A 13688-nucleotide genomic window follows, 5' to 3' on the forward strand; every position below is an offset into this window, starting at 1 on the left:
ACCCACAGGATACATTCCTAGAAGTACAAGTACTAGGTCAAAAGGTTTCCACCGGGGGCACCTGGGTGGCTCAGTCGTTAAGCGTCTGCCTTCGGCTCAGGTCATGATCCCAGGGTCCTGGGATCGAGCCCCACATCGGGATCCCTGCTCAGCAGGAAGCCTGCTTCTCCCTCTCCCACTCCCCCTGCTTGTGTTCCTGCTATCGCTGGGTCTCTCTGTCAAATAAATAAATAAGAATCTTAAAAAAAAAAAAAGGTTTCCACATTTCCAAAGATTGAATCACATTAGACTCTCATCAGCAACATGGGTGACAAATTATCTGTACTCTAATCTAAATTAGATATTATCACTCATTTATTTTTTTTAAGATTTTATATATTTATTTGAGAGAGTGAGCAAGAGAGAGCAAGAGCGGGCAGAGGGAGAGGGAGAGGGAGAAGCAGGCTCCCCCTGAGCAGGGAGCCCGACGCGGGGCTCGATCCAGGCTCCTGGGATCACGACCTGAGGCCAAGGCAGACGCTTAACCGACTGAGCCACTCAGGTGCCCCTTATCACTCTTTTAAATTTTACCAGTCTTATAAAGTAAAAAATCCCAATCGACTACTGTTTTGGTTTGCATTTCTTTGATTACCATTAGTATCAAATTTCTTCTCATATGTTTATTTTTATTTTTATTTTTTTTTAAAGTGGATTTTTTTTTTTTTTTAAGATTTTATTTATTTGCGAGAGAGACAATGAGAGACAGAGAGCATGAGAGGGAGGAGGGTCAGAGGGAGAAGCAGACTCCCCGCTGAGCAGGGAGCCCGATGTGGGACTCGATCCCGGGACCCTGGGATCATGACCTGAGCTGAAGGCAGTCGCTTAACCAACTGAGCCACCCAGGCGCCCCTCTCATATGTTTATTGTTCCTTTTTCATTCTTTTATTAACTACCTAGTTCATGTTCTTGGTTCGTTTTCTACTGAAGGGTGTCATTTTCTCTATTATAGGTAGACACTCTTTGCTGCAAAATGTTTTTCCAGATTACTATTTGTCTTTAACTTTTCTTTTTTTTATTTGCTAAATAAAAACTTTTATATAGTCAAATCCATCTAACTTTTCTACTGTGGTTTAGTCTTTTCTGAAGTTCTGTAGCCCTGGGTACAGAAAAAAAAAGTTACATTAATTTCTGACCTACATCACACATGCACACGCACACAAACGCAGTCTACAAAGGTACTGTGGTCACCAACCAACAACGCTTCAGAGTTCCACACCAATCAGTTTTCTATTATCATGATTGCTGACCCTTAAGGGAAGCCCTGGTAAATAGAAGAAGAAAGCACATCTTATTCACACAGCTTGGACTTCTTCATCGTCTCCTGGTTCCCACAGTTGCCATAATTACCACCAGATATGCTAAAGAATACTCACAAATGAACAAAACTTCCCTCAAAAGAGAACCCTTGGTTCTTTACCACAGATTACACTAATCATCCACATCTCCAACTTTCCCAATAATGAGCATAACATAAAAATATGCAACTGGGTTGGTTATTACCACCCTCATTTAACCTGTCAAGTATGCCTGCTCCCCCCGCCCCACTCCAGGTCTCAGAGGATAAAGTCCTCTCCTCATGTGAATAACCAACTCTTCCATAAGCCTCCTTCTTCATAATCTTTTAAATTACAAAAGTAATTTGTGTTTTACACTGGATTCCTATGTGACTGCACAGTGGTACAAGTTTACTAAAACTCATAGAACTGTGAACTTTTTATGGCACATAAATTATATTCAGGAAAGGTACTAAAATAATTAACATAATAGAAAAGTTAGAAAAAAGGAAAAATCATCCAAAATACTAATTCCTTAATTCAATACCACTAGTATTATAATCCTCCTGGAGTTCTATTTTTCAAGTAACTTTTAAAGAAATCGTAGAATTGTATAAACTCTTTGTAAAAAAGTTAGAAAAAGCAGAAACAGAAATAAAAACACCCCAAAATACCACCCTGAAAGACAACTAGTATTGCTGTTGGTATATACCATTACACCTTTGTTTTTCTGACTATATGCAATGTATTTATTCCCTATTATTATGTCACACCCTATAGCTAACTTTTTTCTTTGCAACAGTGATGGACAGACACATTGTCTGTTCCCATGATCCCAGTTTCCAGGTCTTCATACCTTAAGGAATCCCCCTCTCCTTGGGTGTGAGCAGATCTATGACTTGCTTCTAGCCAAGAGAATATGGCAAGGACAGGGAGCTGTCACTTCTATGAAAACATTACATAAGAAAGTAACCGATCTTACTAGAAGACTCTCCCTTGCTGGCTTTGACGTAGCAGGCAGTCATTTTGGGATGGCCCACATGACAAGGAGTCAAGGGTAGTTTTTTTTGCCAATAACCAGCTAAACATTCAGGCCCTCAGTCTGACAGCCCATAGAAAACTGAAAGCTGCCAACAACCACCTGAGTTTGAAAGTAGATCCATCCCAAGTCAAGCCTCAGACGAGACTGCAGATCCAGCTGACGACTGATTGCAGTCTTATGATACCTGAAGCAGAAGACCCAGCTAAGCCACGTTCTGACCTACAGAAACTGTGAACTAATGACTGTTGCTTTAAGCTACCAAGTTTATGGTAATATTGCTACACAAAAATAGATAAATAATGTAGCAATTTATTAGACTGCATTTTAGACCAACAAATGTTATTCCACAACATATTTTTTAATGTCTGCATGGTACTTCACAGAATTGGTGCACATTTTATGTAACTAATCCACTCATGTTGGACACTTAAATTACTCCCCCAGTTTCTCATTTTTTTTTTTTTAAAGATTTTATTTATTTGTCAGAGAGAGCACGCACAAGCAGTGGGAGCAGCAGGCAGAGGGAGAAGCAGGCTCCCCGCTGAGCAGGGAGCCCGATGCGGGACTCAATCCCAGGACCCTGGGATCATGATCCGAGCCAAAGGCAGATGCTTAACCGACTGAGCCACCCAGGCGTCCCAGTTTCTCATTATTTTAAATAACACTACAATGAAAATATATCTTTGTATGAATACATCTGCCCCTTTACTGATTTTTTTTTAAAGATTTTATTTATTTGACAGAGAGAGACACAGCAAGAGAGGGAACACAAGCAGGGGGAGTGGGAGAGGGAGAAGCAGGCTTCCACCGAGCAGGGAGCCTGATGCGGGGCTCGATCCCAGGGCCCTGGGATCACGACCCAAGCCAAAGGCAGACGCTTAACGACTGAGCCACCCAGGCGCCCCCCATTACTGATTTTTTTGTTCCTCAGAATAAATACCAGGGAATATGCTTATTTTTGTCCACTTGTGCTCTTGACCACATCCCCTTCTACCTCCTCCAGGTCCCTATGCATTTCCACTCCTTTCCTTCTTTGGTTCCTTCCTCTTGAACTATAAACATTCCCAAGTCTCTTTCACTCTTAAAAATAAAAATCCTCCCTGACCCTGGATTTCTCTTGAGTTACTACCTTTTCTTCTTCCCTTCTCATTCAAAATTCTTTAAAAAAAAATCTGTCTATATTGGCTATCTGCATGTCACTTCCCATTCATTCCTTAACGTCCTCTATTATCTGCACATTCATATTGTTCCACTGAAACTATTCTTGCAAACGCTACCATGATTTCCTAATTACTGGACAGGTTCTATTCCTACTTCATTGGATTGCCGACTCATTTGGCCCTTCCTTATGGAAATTCTTTTCCTCTCTTCTGTTTCTTCTCTGTCTCCAGTCATCTTTTCTCAGCACTGTTTATGGGCCGATCTTCCTGAGTCTATCCCTAAAATTTTACTCTTCTATAAAATTCATCCTTAGCCCTCTTCTTTTCATTTTCTATCTGTTCTTTGAGCGGGGGGGTAGTGTTAACTACTATATGTTTGCTGATAACGTAGACTCTTAGTCTCCAGCTCTCATTATTTCTAAATTCTGGAAGGATATATCCAACTTTTTACAGGATTTATAGGATTTGCTTATACCAGAAGTACTCCAAATCTCATTTGTCTACCCCCACAAAAAACCTTCCTCTTCTGGCTACATTATTATTTTGCCCTTGTTGATGATACTGGCATCCGCCTCGTCAACCAAATTAGAAACCTAACAGTAATCATCAACTCTTGCTAATTTTACCTCCTAAGCCTCTAAACCATCCCTTTCTTCTCTCTTCTCAGCCTCATCATGTTCTGTAGTACTGCCTTCCACAAATGGATCTTCCAAGATGCTATCTGAATTGTCCATCTAACTGCTTACGTTTCAAGAAAAGAAAAAGTGCCTTTAAGAGATACACACTGAAATACTTACAGATGAAATAATATATCCAGGATTTGTTTCAGAAATTATGTGTGGAGTGGGGAGGAGGTGAAAGTAAAGATGAAACAAGATTGACCACGAGTTGATAATAGCTGATGCTGGATGATAGGTAAATAAGAAGGGATTCATTATACTCTTCGACTTTTGAATTGTTAAAAAGAACAACTAATCCATTTAAAATGCCAATCCTTTAATGTCCAACACACACACACACACCCCCCTAAAAAAATAAAGTCTATGCTCCTGAGGATAAAAATCAACGCCCTCCTTGAGAAATATTAGCTCACATCTTAAACTTTAACAAGTATACTTGTAAGTTCCAGTAAACCATTGTGTCATGCCTTCATACATTTGCATAGACTGTTCTTTTCTACCTGGAACGCCCTGCCTGGAATGTCATATTGACTGCTTCACTAATTCTTGCTCATTCTTGGCTAGGCGTAACTTCTTTCAGAGAGCAGTCTCTTAACCCTGCTACCAAGAGCAGGGGTTAGAGGTAAGATGCCTCAGCTCTGTGTTCTCACAGTACCCTGTGCATATTTCTATTATAACACTTACCTCACTGTATTGAAATTATTTGTTTCCTAGAGCAAGATCACATTTTATTCAACTATGGGTCTCTGTGTTCACTGAGTAAATAAATAAATGAATTAGTAGGAAATAGATGAGGAAAAAGAAATCATGCAAGGTAGTTTTATGTTTATTTCAGACAATTCCATCTTTATAAGTATCCAGTATATTAGACATTATGATCTTCCTTTTACAGATACAAAAATTGTGGTTCAGAGATGTTAAAGGGTCAAACTAAATGATTTTATATAATAACATATGCTTTCCAATAAAATGGTATCTTATCTGTTTCTAAATAAGATAATATAATAATCCCTACTCCTTAAGAATAGTCTTAACACATTGTCTCAATAGAGAGAGAACATACACAGACCAAAATAGGTTTAAAAAGATAGCTCCTTAAAGAGCTAATGTTATCTGTGGGTACTCTACCTTAGAGATTATACTTTAGCAATAAAAAGTACGGAGAGGAAAGACTAGCCATATTGTCTCGGCTATCCTAACAGTCTTTATCTACAACTCTCAGATGGAGGGCCATCTGAGGAGAGAGAATATGCAGAAAAGCTTGCAAGATAAAACCCACTTGGGTTCCTCAGGAGGAGGGTAAAAAATAATCTTAACCCTAAGATTCTCTAAAATTCAATGCAGTTTAGCTTGTAAGTGAAATAGCCATTTCCTTCCAAATCTTTCCACTTACACATGCTAAAGTATATAGCTTAGCAAATACTTGTCACTAGAAGGGCAGACACCTGGAAACCCCAAACAACACTGGTTAAATGTCCACTTATTTTTACTTAGAACACAGGAGACTGTGTTGAGGTTAAATATAGTACAATCACTTGTATATGCCTATTATTGACACTTTTTTAAAGCGAAATCCTTGGGTTTGGGAATCCCCCTAAGTTAACATTCTCCTACTTAAGACTTTGCTATTCCAATGCTTTATGCTCATAGGTGATGCTTTCCTTTTTTTTTAAGATTTTATTTATTTGAGAGAGAGAGTGAGAGAGAGCACAAGAGTTGGGTGAGGGGCAGAGGGAGAAGCAGACTCCCGGCTGAGCAGGGAGCCCGACGCGGGGCTCGATCCCAGGACCCTGGGATCATGACCTGAGCCAAAGGCAGATGCTTAACCGACTGAGCCACCCAGGCGCCCAAGGGTGATGCTTTCTTAATGCTAATCACTCACCTGCATTGGCTTTCAGGTCTTCAGGTGTTACCATAACAACAAATCGGATTGCACGTTCATTTCGAAACATCTCGTAAGACCATCGACGGATAGACCGCATGCATTTCACTGCTGCAATGCCATTGTTGGCGATAAGCACCTGGGAGAGTGGCGGGACAAGAATTGGAGAGAAAAGTACAAAAGGCAGGCAATGATCAAGGAAAAGGCAGATCTACATTTCTGTAGATCTGTTTTTCTCTGAAAAGCCAGATTTGCAATTAGGAATTTGTGTTGCTATGTCTAGGCAGTTAGGAACCAGCTCCCACATAATCAAGGGATATTTTAAAATGTTAGCTAGGCAAATACTTTAATATGTGCCAGCTAAAAGTTACTGCTTTCTATCTTCATTTCTTCAAGGGGAAAATCACAATTTTTCAAATCTTGTGAGTTGGTAAATTATTCTACCATACCTGTTACTAGACAAACAGAAGACAAACTTCAGAGGAATGATGTATTATTAAGGAATGGGGGACGACTAAACAGTGTAATGTCATGCACTATTCCCTGTTGTATTAAACAAGGTGCAGAGTCCTGAACAGGGTTAGAACGCTGGCACCAACCACTCTCTCTCTCCAAAATGCTGAACCCTAAATGCCTTAGAACTGTAGAGACTGCCTTACAAAGAATGGTCACAAGAAAAAGAATGGAAGAACCAATGATCCTGAAACGTCTCTGTAAACAAACCTCTCCTGACCTATCTTGCAATCATGGCCCCAGGATAACAGAGGCTAGGAGATACACAATCTGTCTTTATTGGAAGATTACCAGAAGGACACCACTGGAGCAATACTCCTAAAGTGGGAGTATAGGTCCCCACGCTTTATTCTTTTAATCACTGCGAGCTCTTTCAGCCAAGTCGTCCTTTCAGCTCGGACATGGTTTAGATAAAAGGGGCACAGAACTACTCCTAACATTTCAAAATATTTGTAATCTCTTTAGGTACTTCATACGTTGTAGTCCCTCCAAACACCTCAAATATCTGCTGGAAGCCATTAAATTGCAGTGCATCAAACTATTCAGGCCTTCTGTTCTGAAACTCCCTCCACTCCCTTAGCTCTTGCTCCAGTGTGGTGACGTATCTCTTCACCGCTACCCCATGAGCTAATCGGTTTCTCATACCCTCTCAGAGTGGGGCAGCCCAACCCCATAAAACTGCAAGATCTTTTAAAAAAGAACTTTTTGACCACCACTTCATCTTTTTAATTACCCCTGCCTAAATTATCAGTGGTAAATACATAGAAAATGGTGAAATTCACAGGACTATGGAGGTAGAGAGGTTAATTCTGCAGAAAGAGGCAGTCTCTGAAAATCCAAGTATCAGTTTTGAGCAAATCTAGACAACAAGTCTAGGCATTGAACCTCATGAGCTTTTGAAAAAATAATTCAGCAAGTTATAACTTACCTTCTCAATCACTTTATTCCCCCCAAAACGAGTAACAAATTCTGCTGGAGAAGCTACAGTGAAATCTCGCTGAGAGTCTATTTTCTTTCGGTCTCGACCTTGCTTTACTAGATGCAAGCCAGACATGCTGGACCTGTAAAAATAGAGAAAGCATGAAAGTCTATAGATAGGATTTTTTCACACTATCTCCCCTGGAGATCTGCTTTTCACGACCATACTTACAACAGCACTTCCAACTGCACCCTTGTGAAGACTGCACGCTGACAGATCACATACTTTTTGAATAGAAGAGGAAAAGAGAAAAAGAAGTCTTTGCTTGTGGAAATTTAAGAAAAAAATTAAGTGTTCTTGAATAAGATAATATTAAGGCTTACGAAAAGATGCCATCACAAAGAGATAGGTAAAAGACAGGATGAAATGAGATGATAGAGATAATAGAGACTGGGAAAGCTAAATAAACAGCAAGGCTATTGCTGGATCATGATTCTGGCACACAGATGACTTTCACCTTTGTATCTCCAGCCTCCATTTTTCTTATGAGACTAAACTTTTAACTGCCTACTAAGCATTTTATTTCTGTATTCCATATGCTTTTCAAAATCAGTAACTCCAAAACCAGATACTTTACAAGGCAGCATAATAGATCGTATTTCATTGATTAGAAGACACTCCTCCTTAAAAAAAATTAAAAAAAAAAACTTTAAAAAAATATCTGAAATTGGGAGTGCCTGGGTGGCTCAGTCGGTTAAGCCTCTGCCTTCGGCTCAGGTTATGATCCCGGGGTCCTGGGATCGAGCCCTGTGTTGGGCTGCCCGCTCAGCGGGGAGTCTGCTTCTCCCTCTCCCTTTGCCCCTCCTCCCCCACTTGTGCTCATGCTCTCTCAAATAAATAAAATCTTAAAAAAATATATCTGAAATCGGTATGTATCTTACAACTGATGGTGTGCTTTAACTGGCAGAATTTTTTTTTTCCTCAGTGGTACATACAATAATGGTGCCTCTAACAATCAATGGTGTGTTAAGGATAGATGAAATACGTAGTAGAAACAGCATAGGTTTGGGGCACCTGGGTGGCTCAGTTGGTTAAGCGACTGCCTTCGGCTTAGGTCATGATCCTGGAGTCCCAGGATCGAGTCCCGCATCGGGCTCCCTGCTCAGCGGGGAGTCTGCTTCTCCCTCTGACCCTCCCCCCTCTCATATGCTCTCTCTCTATCATTCTCTCTCTCTCAATAAATAAATAAAAATCTTTAAAAAAAAAAAAAAAAAAAAAGAAACAGCATAGGTTTGAGTTTAATCCAGATCTGCCCACTTAATAGCTCCAATGATCTTAGCAAATAATTTAACCTTGCTCAGCTTCAGTTTTCTCTTTGCAAAATACACATAATATACAGTGTTCTGGTTATTTACCTACTGTCTCTCGGCTCCGACCTCATCCTTTTACGCTCTGCTCTGTGATGACAGAGCTAAGACTCTGCAAAACTGTTCAGTTCTGCCAATGGGAAGGCAGGACAGTAAGAATAGGGATTTCATTCTTGTTTTCCAGCTTTTAGCATCACTGCTCCACAGTAACAGAGAGTTAATTCTGGCCTCTAGAATCTTTCAACGTTCCTGGTGAGGGCCTCATTGCATCCCTTAGAGGTACCAGGAGCAGCAGATGATGGCTCCTTGGCAGAGTCCCAGCCTTCCCATGCTCACGCAGCCTCTGGGCTATGCTGCCTGGGCCTATCGATCAAGGACCTGTCCGGCCAGGCTTCCATCTGCTCTAAGCACCAGCTACTCAAAGCTTCCTCTCAGAGGTGCAAGTGCTGGCCCCCAGGGGCCTTCCTTCAAGCTCCTGTGTTCTGGTAACCCTACCTCTTCCTTTTTGTTCTCCCAGCCTTAGGGGTGGTAGCTACTTCCTGCAAGTATTAATTTTTTTTTTGAAGTTTTATTTATTTATTTGACAGAGAGAGCAGAAGTAGGCAGAGCAGTAGATAGAGGGAGAGGGAGAAGCCGGCTTCCCGTGGAGCAGGCAGCCTGATGCGGGGCTTGATCCCACGACCCTGGGATCATGACCTGAGCTGAAGGCAGATGTTTAACGACTAAGCCACCCAGGCGCCCCTGCAAGTATTAATTTGAGGCTACTTCAGAAAACACCCAAGTCACAGTCCTCACTATTGAATGCCCACTGTTTATAATACTTAAGGCAGTTTCTCTTTCCCTGACTGGACCTTGACTGACAGACCCTCTTTGAAAAGGTGTTTTGGGGTTTCAATGAGATAACAGCTATAACTAAGCATTTGTATACACTGTTCAGTGGACAGCTGTTTTCTTATTCCCACCTTTTCTTCCTTTCTCCTGCACTCTGACCTTGATGCTGCAGTAATTTCTTTTCAAACTATGGGAAGCCTGAGTGGCTCAGTCGGTTAAGCGTCTGCCTTCGGCTCAGGTCATGATCCCGGGGTCCTGGGATCGAGTCCCGCATTGGGCTCCTTGCTCAGTGGGGAGCCTGCTTCTCTCTCTGCCTGCTGCTCCCCCTGCTTGTGCTCACTCTCTCTCTCTCTCTCTGACAAATAAAATTTAAAAATCTTTTTAGGGGCGCCTGGGTGGCTCAGTCATTAAGCGTCTGCCTTCGGCTCAGGTCATGATCCCAGGGTCCTGGGATCGAGCCCCGCATGGGGCTCCCTGCTCAGCAGGAAGCTTGCTTCTCCCTCCCCCACTCCCCCTGCTTGTGTTCCTGCTCTCACTCTCTCTCTCTGTCAAATAAATAAAATATTTTTAAAAAATCTTTTTAAAAAAATTATTTTCAAAATAAAAGGGTATGATTAAAATCTTCCCACACACAAAAGAAACCCAGATCCAAATGGTTTTAAAAGACAAGTTTTTTCAAACTTTGAAGGGCAGTAGTCTACCAAACTTCCAGACAATAAGAAGTGAAACTCCTCGGGTGCCTGGGTGGCTCAGTTGGTTAAGCGACTGCCTTCGGCCCAGGATATGATCCTGGAGTCCCGGGATCGAGTCCCACATCAGGCTCCCTGCTCAGCGGGGGGTCTGCTTCTCCCTCTGACCCTCTTCCCTCTCGTGCTCTCTGTCTCTCCTTCTCTCTCTCAAATAAATAAATAGAATCTTAAAAAAAAAAAAAAAAAAAAGAAGTAAAACTCCTCAGCTAGAGTAACACTGATACCAAAACCAGACAAGTATGTCACATAACAGGAAAAGTCCAGGTGTATTTTTTTCGTGACTACAAATGCAAAATTCCTAAATATACTATTCTAAATAGTAGGGTACTGGTGCAAGGATAGGTAAAATGTTAGTAAAAAAACGTTACTCCACGACCAAGTTGAGTTTGTCCCAGGTATGCAAGTATTGTTTAATTTTAGAAAATCCATAAATGGGGGCACCTGGGTGGCTCAGTCAGTTAAGCATCTGCCTTCAGCTCAGGTAATGATCCCAGGGTCCTGGGATCAAGCCCCACATCAGGCTCCCTGCTCAGCGGGGAGCTTGTTTCTTCCTCTCCCCTTGCCCCCCTCCCTCCTGCTCATGCTCTCTCTCTCTCTCTCAAATAAATAAATAAAAATCTTTTTAAAAAGTACATGAAGGGGCATCTGGGTGGCTTAATTGGCCTTCGTTCAGCTTGGGTCATGATCTCAGGGTCCTGGGATCGAGCCCCGCATCGGGCTCTGTGCTCAGTGGGGAGCCTGCTTCTCCCTCTCCCTCTGCCTGCAGTTCCCCCTGCTTATGCTCTTTCAATCTCTCTCTCTGTGTGTCAAATAAATAATAAATAAAATCTTTCAAAATAATAAATAAAAATTTTTAAAAATTTAGAAATCCATAAATGTAACACTGTGTGTTAGATTTCCCAGCAAGTGCAATAAAATGAAAAAAATAATAAATTAGAGGCATTAGGATTGCAAACAAGGAAGTTAAATTGTCATTATTTGTGAGTGATATAATCGTTTACAGAGAAAACACAAAAGATTCTGCAAATTATTAGAAATAGGAGACTTTAGTCAAGTATCCAGATTAATATACAAGAACTCCAAAAATATTATATAAAGAAGACTGTGTACAGATTATAAATTTAAAGTATATCATAAAGTTAAAACAACTAAAATTATACACATTTTTGGAAGATACATAGAGTTACAGTAAAACTACATAAAAAGAATATGATGAACATGTGATTAAGGAAAATGATTATCTGGGTGGAAGAATGCAGGGAGAAGCGCTGAGGAGGAGAGACCATATGGTTGGATGAGGTGATGGCCAGGGATCAACCTTTGTTTTAGGTGATGGGTTTTCAAATTCTTTTCACATTATTGTTTTAAAGACTGCAATAACTAACCAAATAAATAAATAATAGTAGGCCACAAATGGACCAATGAGTGTGCCAGGAAGGATTATGTTACATAATTCTATACACCTAAATTTAAACACACACACACACACTCCTCAGAGATCAGCTGTCAGTTATTTAAGGAGGGACTGAAGGGACAGGTAAGTTATAACTTAGAATCATTAAGGAGCTGGGGCACCTGGGTGGCTCAGCTGGTTAAGCAACTGACTCTTGATTTTAGCTCAGGTCATGATCTCAGGGTCATAAGATGGACCCCCGTGTTGGGTTCTGCACTCAGTGGGGAATTTGCTTCAGATTCTCTCTCTCCCTCTGCTCATCCCCCACCCCCTCACTCCTGCTCTCTCTCTCAGATAAAAAATAGGGGCGCCTGAGTGGCTTAGTCAATTAAGTGCCCGACTCGTGATTTGGGCTCAGGTCCTGAGCGTAAGCCCTACATCAGGCTCTGCGCTCAGCAAGGAGTCAGCTTGAGATTCCCTCTCTCCCTCTGCCCACCCCTCTAAAATAAACAAACAAATCTTTAAAAAATAAAATAGAAAGTAAATCTTGAAAAAAGAAAAGAATCAGTAAGGAGCTATCTGAGTTTAAGACAAGAAAGGAAGCAAAGCATTGATGAAATTAAAGTGGAGAAGGGATTGGTCATAAGATTTAATCAATAGTTTAGAGTGCTCTGAGGATCATTTATAATCAAAGCAGGGAGAAAAACAAAAACCTGTCTTACTGGGGCGCCTGGGTAGCTCAGTTGTTAAGTGTCTGCCTTTGGCTCAGGTCATGACCTCAGGGTCCTGGGATAGCCTCACATCAGGCTCCCTGCTCAGCAGGGAGCTTGCTTCTCCCTCTGCCTCTACTGCCCCCTCTTCCCCCCGCTCATGTCATCTCCCTCTCTCTCTCAAATAAATAAATAAAATCTTTTAAAAAATTATTTATTTGGGGCACCTGGGTGGCTCAGTCATTGAGCATCTGCCTTCGGCTCAGGTCATGACCCCAGGGTCCTGCAATCGGAGCCCACGTCGGGCTCCCTGCTCGGCTGGGAGCCTGCTTCTCCCTCTCCCACTCCCCCTGCTTGTGTTCCCTCTCTAGCTGTCTCTCTCTCTCTCTGTCAAATAAATAAATGAAATCTTAAATAAATAATTTATTTATTTCTTTGAAAGAGAGAGAGAGAGCATGGTCTGGGGTGTGCCCCAATAAATAAAATCTTTTAAAAAAAATCTTACTTTTAATGAAGGGATCCTTCACATAGGCATATTCTGAAGTAAGGCACCATGCTGAAAACAAGAGGATCAGGTATAAAGAAAGAATAGATCTCAAAATCTTTACCACTCACCTATCTTTTCTCAGGAAGCTATTAGAGAATGTTGTCATCCAAAAGGATGGAGTAAACCAAGAAAAAGGAAAAGAAGGGACGTAAGAAACAGAGGAGCTAATAAAGAAGAGAAGCAAATTCCCTAGATGACAGTTCAAATCGGAGGACAGGCTGCTCCAGGAGGGATGCCTCTGTGAAAAGAGTGGACAGATCACCTGTTGTATTTACCCACAGAAAAACAAAACTTGGTGTGTGTGATTTATATGTATGTTTTGTTTATACATGTGTGTGTATATGATTGTTTTATATATAAAAACAGTAAAGGGGCACCTGGGTGGCTCAGTCATTAAGCGTCTGCCTTCAGCTCAGGTCATGATCCCAGCGTCCTGGGATCGAGCCCCGCATCAGGCTCCCTGCTCCACGGGAGGCCTGCCTTCTCCCTCTCCCACTCCCCCTGCTTGTGTTCCTGCTCTCGCTATCTCTCTCTCTGTCAAATAAATAAATAAAATCTTTAAAAAAATTAAAAAAATAAAAA

General features: G+C 41.4%; 1 protein-coding gene across 9 annotated transcripts in view; it reads right to left on the reverse strand.

Annotated features, from left to right (window-relative positions):
* Positions 1–13688, reverse strand: part of ACACA (acetyl-CoA carboxylase alpha) — a 279886-nt gene that overhangs the window by 183371 nt on the left and 82827 nt on the right. For all 9 annotated transcript variants that reach the window (XM_032428663.1, XM_032428660.1, XM_032428658.1 and 6 more), the window contains 2 exons: positions 7519–7651; positions 6078–6216 (listed from right to left, as the gene is read on the reverse strand). In XM_032428663.1, coding sequence (XP_032284554.1) covers positions 6078–6216; positions 7519–7651 — 272 coding nt within the window. The remainder of the gene's footprint in view (positions 1–6077; positions 6217–7518; positions 7652–13688) is intronic.

This window comes from Phoca vitulina, unplaced genomic scaffold (genome assembly GCF_004348235.1).
Source record: "Phoca vitulina isolate PV1807 unplaced genomic scaffold, GSC_HSeal_1.0 scaffold40, whole genome shotgun sequence".
NCBI lineage: Eukaryota > Metazoa > Chordata > Mammalia > Carnivora > Phocidae > Phoca > Phoca vitulina.